This window comes from Carlito syrichta, unplaced genomic scaffold (assembly GCF_000164805.1).
Source record: "Carlito syrichta isolate Samal-C Ts95f unplaced genomic scaffold, Tarsius_syrichta-2.0.1 Scaffold309576, whole genome shotgun sequence".
Taxonomy (NCBI): domain Eukaryota; kingdom Metazoa; phylum Chordata; class Mammalia; order Primates; family Tarsiidae; genus Carlito; species Carlito syrichta.
The window spans coordinates 132,497-140,401 of NW_007253672.1; the positions used below are offsets into that span (position 1 = coordinate 132,497).

The 7,905-nt window shown below is 42.4% G+C and overlaps 1 protein-coding gene across 1 annotated transcript in view; it reads left to right on the top strand.

Moving 5' to 3' along the window:
- Positions 1–6,446, top strand: part of PDCD2L (programmed cell death 2 like) — a 30,791-nt gene extending 24,345 nt beyond the window's left edge. The window contains exon 7 of the mRNA XM_008067409.1: positions 6,269–6,446. Coding sequence (XP_008065600.1) covers positions 6,269–6,399 — 131 coding nt within the window. The 3' untranslated portion in view covers positions 6,400–6,446. The remainder of the gene's footprint in view (positions 1–6,268) is intronic.
- Positions 6,447–7,905: the final 1,459 nt, after the last annotated feature.

Consider the following 7,905-nt stretch of genomic DNA (forward strand, 5'->3'; position numbering starts at 1 on the left):
CAGCCTTCCAAGTAGCTGGAAATACAGGCATGCGCTACCATGCCCGGCTGATTTTTTGATGTATTGTAGAGATGAGGTCTCCTTGCCCAGGCGGGTCTCGAACCCGCGGGCTCAGGCAATCCACTCACCTCAGCCTCCCAAAGTCGCGGGATTGCAGGCTGAGCCACCGAGCCCATCTTAATTTTTTAATTTATCGTAGAGATGAGGTCTCACCACAGTTGCCCAGGCTGGTTTTGAATTCTTGGGCTTAGGCAATTCTCTCACCTCTCCCTCCCAAAGTGCTGAGATTAAAGGCATGAGCACCACGCCCAGCAGGCCTGAATTTTATATTGGAGGTTTTCTAGAAATGTCTGGTGAACCTTGGTTGCCTATACCTACTTAAGTCTGAGGAGGCATTAAAAACTGGATTGGAGCCGGGCTCAGTGGCTCAGCCTGTAATCCCGCGCCTTTGGGAGGCTGAGGTGCGTGGATTGCCTAAGTCCGTGGGTTCGAGACCTGCCTGGGCAGCGAGACCTCATCTCTACAATAAATAAAAAAAAAATCAGCCGGGCGTGGTAGCGCATGCCTGTAATTCCAGCTACTTGGAAGGCTGAGGCAGAAGGATCACCGGAGCCAGCAGGTCGAGGCTGCCGTGGCCGGGAGCGGCCACTGCACTCCAGTCTGGGCGACAGAGTGAAACTCCAACTCAAAAAAAAAAAAAAAAAAGAGAGAAAAGAAAAGAAAGAAAGAAAAACTGGATTGGTTGTTCTGTGTGGAAGGGCAGGACTTGTTGACTCGTCAGCTTCTTTGTTGAGTATTTAGATAGAGACCTCTGGAATGTTTTTATGTGGAGATTTTTTTCACGGAGATGATTCATTTTCTCCAAAGAATAGTATCTAACTTTTTACCTGGGTAAAATGCCTATTTGCTGGCCTTAGCAAAGAAGAGTAATTTTTTGCAGATGTTTACTAAGCCTGCTACCTTGTTTTTTTGTTTTTCTTTTGGGGATGGTGCCTCACTATGTTGCCGAGGCTGATCTTGAACTTCTAGGCTCAAGCATCCTCCTAGCTTGGTCTGCCAAGTAGCTGAGAGTGCAGATGTACACCACTGCCGCCAGCTCTGCTTGCCTTTTACTGAGTCTGATGGCTTAGCTGTACTTTCAGCTGTGCCTGGAATCCCTGAACCTCTAGTCTTGTTCACTTCCCACCAGTGCCTGTGCCCTTCTGGTCGTTTGTAGGCACTGGTGCCCCCAGTTCTCTTTCCTCACTTCAAATGCCTTATTTTTAATATGCTGGTTCTCTTTCCACTGGTATAATTTTCTGACCGGCTGAATTTTTCTGTATGCACCAACCTATCATTCCTCATCAAATTCTTTTTTTTTTAGTCTCACTGTGTCACCCAGGTTGGAGTTCATTGGCTTGATCACAGCTCACTGCAGCCTCTTAACTCCTGGGTTCAAGTGATCCTTCTGCCTCAGCCTCCTCAGTAACTGATTCTACAGGCATGCACCACCACACTTAGCTTTTTTTTTTGTAGAGATGTGTTCTCACTTTATTACCCAGGCTGGTCTCGAACTCCTGGCCTCAGGTGATCCTCCCACCTCAGCCTCTCAAAGTGCTGAGGTTGTAGGTGTAAACCATCATGACTGGTTAATCCTCATCAAATTGTTTACCAGTTTTATACTGCATAATTAATGATTCTCATATGCAGTCTGTTAATTGGCTAGGCACATTAAATTTTAAAATGAAAATGGACTTAAATTTGCACAGTTTCTACAGTAGCAAGTTGAGTCTTGTATGACAGAATAATAAGAAAATCTGTGATATTCCTCAAGTGGGTTTTCATCCTTCTGTCATATGCAATGGATTACTACTACCCGAAAAATGTTTTGTTTTTTCCTGGTACTCTTAGGCTGAACTGGAAGAAACTGTTAAAACTAAAATCAGAGGCTGGGCCCGGTGGCTCAGCCTGTAATCCCGTGCTTTGGGAGGCCGAGGTGAGTGAATTGCCTGAGCCTGTGGGTTCGAGACCCACCTGGGCAACTTGGCGAGACCTCATCTCTACAATAAATAAAAAAAAAATTAGCTGGGTGTGTTAGCGCACGCCTGTAACTCCAGCTACTTGGAAGGCTGAGGCGGAAGGATCGCCAGAGCCCAGCAGGTCGAGGCTGCAGTGGCTGGGGTTGTGCCACTGCACTCTAGTCTGGATGACAGAGTGAGACTCCAACTCAAAAAAAAACATCTAAAATCAGGCCAGGTGCGAGGGCTCTACCTGTAATTCCAGCACTTTGGGAGGCCAAGGCGAGAGGATTGTCCGAGCCCAGAGGTTTGAGACCAGCTGGGGCAACATGGTGAGACCTCATCTCTACACTAAATCACAAAAACTAGCCGGGCGTGTGTCTGTAGTTCCAGCTACTTGGAAGGCTAAGGTGGAAGGATCGCCTGAACCCAGCAGGTCAAGGCTGTGGTGGCCATGAGTGTGCCACTACACTCCAGCCTGAGGGACAGAGTGAGACTCCAACTGAAGAAAAGAAACCACCTAAAATCAAATATTTAAAAACTGACATCGTTATATGCACCATCTGTGTGCCTTGGCACTTATTAAAATGCTAGATACATGCCAAATTCTTGGTAAGTCACTCAAAGTGTATGCTTTTTAAGTGGCAGTTGGGCGTAGCTGTAAATTTTATACAAGTACGCTTGGTTTAAAGAAAGTCAACTTTAGCTGGGCTCAATGACTCAGCCTGTAATCCCGCTCTTTGGGAGGCTGAGGTGAGTGAATTGCCTGAGCCCGCGGGTTCGAGACCCGCCTGGGCAACTTGGCGAGACCTCATCTCTATGATAAATCAAAAAATTAGCCAGGCGTGGTAGCGCGCACCTGTAGTTCCGGCTACTTGGAAGACTGAGGCAGAAGGATCGCCGGAGCCCAGTAGGTTGAGGCTGCGGTGGCCGGGAGAGGCCACTGCACTCCAGTCTGGATGGCAGAGTGAGACTCCAACTCAAAAAAAAAAAAAAAAAAGAACGTCAACTTTATTTAAAATTATATTTTATTATTTTAAAACATTCAAGCAATACAGAGAAGTATAAAATAGAAAGCAAAGGTCCCAAATACCACTACCCAGAAATAACCATTATTAGGAACTTTAATAGCCATTATTCCAGTGATAATTCTTGAAATAAACACAGATAGTAAGATGATGGATTGCTAGAAAAAAATAATTTTCTAATGGTAGGAAAATTCAGCACATGTTAATTGGGCTTATGCCTGTAATGCCAGTACTTTGGGGAGCCGGGGTGGAGGACTGCTGAAGCCCAGGAGTTTGAGGCCAGCTTTGGCAATATAGCAAGGCCCCATTTCTACAATAAAGAAACACACAAATAAGTAATAAGTGAAAGGGCTTATGCATGTAGTGCTAGCACTTTGGGAGGCTGAGATGGAGGATCGCTTGTGTGTAGGAGTTTGAGGCCAGCTTGGACACCACAGGAAGACCTCATCTCTAAATTAAATAAATAAATCGTTTTAGAATGCTTATTTAAAAAAAAAATTATAGAAGAAGTTCCCTTGTTTCTGCCACCCACTCCCTGGGCTTAAAAAAGAAGGGAAGTTTAAGTGTAAGTGAAACATTGCTGGAGTTTAGGTAATGGGGTTTTTTTCCAAGAGGCCCAATTTTCTCCAATATCCTTCAGATATTCAGAGAAAATTACATTCATTCTATTTCAATTGTAGGTAACATTCATCTGGCTCCTTACCATAATAGATAAGGACATTTACGCTCTACTCTTACCTCCAAATATTTTGATATAATTTTCGCATTATCGAGGTTTACAAGTCTATATTCTGTAGCTATAATTCTCACAGTCGTTTGTTTAGCCTTAGTTCTATGTGTAAATGGATTCAGTGTCCATCACCACTCTTACTATGAGCTTTTTTGTTCCTGATACTTTGATTCTTTTTCCAATAGCTGGATTTTATCCAAGTAATAGCCTTAAGGAAGAGGGCTCATAGGTATCCTGCTTCACAATATATGTGCTAATGTCATTGTGGCTTTATATTTTAATAATTATAATTTCATGTATAAAATTTTAAGTCCTGCTATTTCAGAACTTTGTAAACCCTGTGTTGTCTTCTGACAGTGAAAGTCCTGCCTGCCTTTTGATCTGGTGCTTCTTGGCATCTCCTGGTAGTTGGGCTTTACTGGGAAGTACATTTTTCTGGAAGAGCTTGTGGGTATTCTGGTCACTGAGATCTTTCACTTTTATATATCTGTCCTTTAGCATTAAATGTTGCTTTGTAGAAGTTTGAGAGTGACCTGGTTTGTTTCTAACATTTCTCTCAGAATACCTGTAGAATCTTCTTTATTGATGAAGTCCAATCACTATAGTACAATATCTTGGTGTCTTATTATATCACTTTTATTGTGATACATTCAGAGGTGTGTCTTTGGACCTGCAGATTTATTTTTTCTTCCTTTTTATTTCTGTATATATTTTCTATGGCATCTGTTGCTTTTCTACTGAAACAACAGCAGAAACAACAGCAGTTGCTTTGGTTACCTTTGTCCTTTCAAGTCCATAGTAAGGTCTTTGTCTTTTCCCTCTGCATTCATTGAGATTCTTTCAAGCCTTTTCTGTCTGCTTGTGATTAGATTTTCACCTGTTTTTTTTTTCTCTTCCTTGTGGTTTCTGATTTTTTTTTATTAGATGTGCAGGCTGTTTTGGCTTCATGTGTTGCCTCTTTCTCCTGTTGCCACCCCCTGACTGGCAGATCTCTGGGCTCAGACCTCACATACAATATTTTTAGGATTTTATTCTGAGTGATCCCTTCTATTATACCTTCTTTCCTTGCCTGGTGGTTACTAGTTCTGAGGCTTCAGTCTTCTCATGCCTTCTGTAAACTGCCTTTTATATGTTTCTTGTTGGAAATTATCTCAAATTTACCAGATTCTTTCTTTTTTTTTATTTTTTGAGTTGGAGTCTCACTCCATCACCCAGGCTGGAAGTAGCATGCTCATGGCCACCCCAGCGTCGACCTGCTGTGCTGAGGCTATCCTTCCACCTCAGCCTTCCAAGTAGGCTATCCTTCCGCCTCAGTCTTCCGGAACTACAGGCATGTGCTACCACGCCTGGCTAGTTTTTTGATTTATTGTAGAGATGAGGTCTCGCCAAGTTGCCCAGGCTGTTCTTGAACCCCTAGGCTCAGGTAATCCCTTCACCTCAGCCTCCCAAAGTGTTGGGATTATACCAGATTATTTCTTAAACCAGTCCTATTGTAGTGTCCTTTTGTATTTGGTGATTTTTTTTTCCCTCCATTCTCTGAATGCATTTTTAAAAAGTATTTCTTCTTTGCTGCTCCAAGTCTTCCTATTGATTTTTGCTTCTCTGTTCTGGTATCAGCAGGAATTCTTGTTGGTCATGTTTTCATGGTGTAATTTTTTGTGGCTCTATTTATTGACAAATTTCTGTAAACTTTTAGGATTTATTTTACATTTTTGCCTGAATTTTTTCTTTGCATTAGTGTATTCTCTTTTGTGATATATATGGATTTTCAGCATCAGAGAGTTTAGACACTTGTAATGAAGAAGACTCGTGGAAATTTTATTTTCGAGTATGTTTTCCTGCTGTTTTTGATTAATCTATTTTCATTATCAGTGCTGTAGGACAGACTGTGACTGTATTGTGGCTGAAAGCAGTAAGCACTGTTTTTGTTTTACCTATTTTTTCAGCTTGTAAGATACAATCACTTCCTTTAGCAACATCAGTTATTGTGATATTGGGCCATCTTTCTCCTTCACTTCTGTTGTCTTCTGATTACTTAGCCTCTTTGTTTTACTGTGAACACTTAAGATGTGCCAGGCTCAGTTTTATGATATATACAGATTTTCAGCATCAGCAAGTGTATGTATTATATGTATTACCTTACTTAATCCCACTCACCAGGCAGCTGGGACTACAGGTTTACGCCACCATGCCTGGCTAATTTTTTTCATTTATTGTAGAGACAAGGTTCCACCATGTTGCACAGGCTGCTTTTGGACTCCTGGGCTCAGGCTATTCTCTCACCTTGGACTTCCAAGATGTTGGAATTACAGGCATGAGCCATTGTGCCTAACCAGTGAATACTATCTTTGTCACAGAGAAGTGAAGTAATTTGCTTGACGTGGTAGAGCTTGTATTTGAACCCAGGTAGTATTGCTTCAGAGTCTGTGCTACATCTACTAAGTAAATGTGCATTTTGAGTGTATCTTGCAATTTTCTTTTGGCTGGAATCCTGAATATGTTGTATTTTTCAGGTCTTTCTGTGGAATTTGGAACAATTCTAGTTTATACATGTGAGAAGAGTTGCTGGCCTCAAAACCATCAAACTCCCATGGAAGAATTTTGTATTATACAAGAAGATCCAGATGAACTGTTATTTAAGTAGAGCATTTCCTTTTACTTACATAAATTAAAACAAATTTTAATGTCCATATATGTGTGTGTTTATCTTATTTTAATTCACAAGTTATTAACTTCTGTTTTTAAGTATTGCCCTTCTTGCTTTTTAATACCCAGGCTGGGGCTAGAACCAGGACCCTGTGACTGTGGACTGGCCTATCTTTTCACAGTGGCAGCTGGGAAAGTGGCTTCTCTTTAGCCCAGAGGGTTGGTATTTGCTGCGCAGTCATCCTGCTGAGCATTCTAGGAGGAAGGGAGAACAGTGGAAGAGCCGAGAGCAGTGGTCAGCCTGTTGTTATCCCTCTGGCCTGTGCATCCCACTGCACCCTATTGTTGTTCCTATTGTAGTTCCTGGTGCCAGAGCAACCTACTCCACCTACTCTAGCTGCTTGAGACTCTGGCTCTGTGATATTTACTATTCAGACCTGCCCATGTTCTCCAGATTCCCATCTTCACTCCACTTCCACCATCGCTCCTGCAGCATCACAGGGCGGTACCTTTACTCGGTGCTGGACACCGTCCCTTTATACAGCTGTCCACTTTTCCAGTCTCCCCTTTCTTCATTCACTTTTTATGTTATCAGCCTCTTCCCTTCTTCTGCCCCTTAACAGCAGTTTGAAAACACTCCCAGCCACGTTCAGACATGCACTGCCTGTGTAGATGAGGATAACGAGAGCCAGTTTTATCATGGTGTGGGGCTGTATCTTTTTCATTTAACATTTTATAGTGAGCATTTCCCCCACCAATACATATTTTCCCTACAACATAATTTGTAATTGCTACAAAGCATTTTATAAACTATGCATCATAAGCTTTATACAATTTTTAGCCATTTGTTTTTTTCAACTTTTATTCTCATGATGACCATCCCTATGGCTAGTTCTTTGTGGGTTGTTTCGTCAGTGATAACTGCCACAGGACAAATTCCTAAAATTGGAATGAATGTTAAAATTTCAAAACCTGTTAAGAGTTTTTAAATCATATTGCCAAGATGCCCTCTAGGGAAGCGTTACTTTAGAATTTTTACCTGGAGTGTATGGCAGTGCTTGTTTCCCAATCCTTTGATAGCGGTGCGTTAACTTTTTTTGTCAGTTTAATAGGTGAAAATAAATCCTAATACTATTTTGCATGTTTTATATTTTAATACGCGCATTGATCATACTGTCCATTTTATTTGTAAGTTCCTGTTCACATCCTTTGCTTACATTTTTTGTTTAGCTGACACCATTTTCTTGTTAATTTGTAAGAGCTCTTTACATTATAGGGACGTCAGTTTTCTAACTCTTAAGAAGTCTTAGCTGGGAACTCCAACCCCAGGCTACTAGGCGACCCTGAGGCTCCTTAGGCCAGACGTGTGAAGAACACCTCTAGGCTCAGCCGGAGGTCGGCTCGGCGTCTGCAGAGCCGTCCCGGGCCCGCACCGCCCCACTCCGCGGTGCCCGCCCGCTTGTCGCCCACTGGGCCGCAGTGCGCAGGAGCGGAAGTTGGGCCG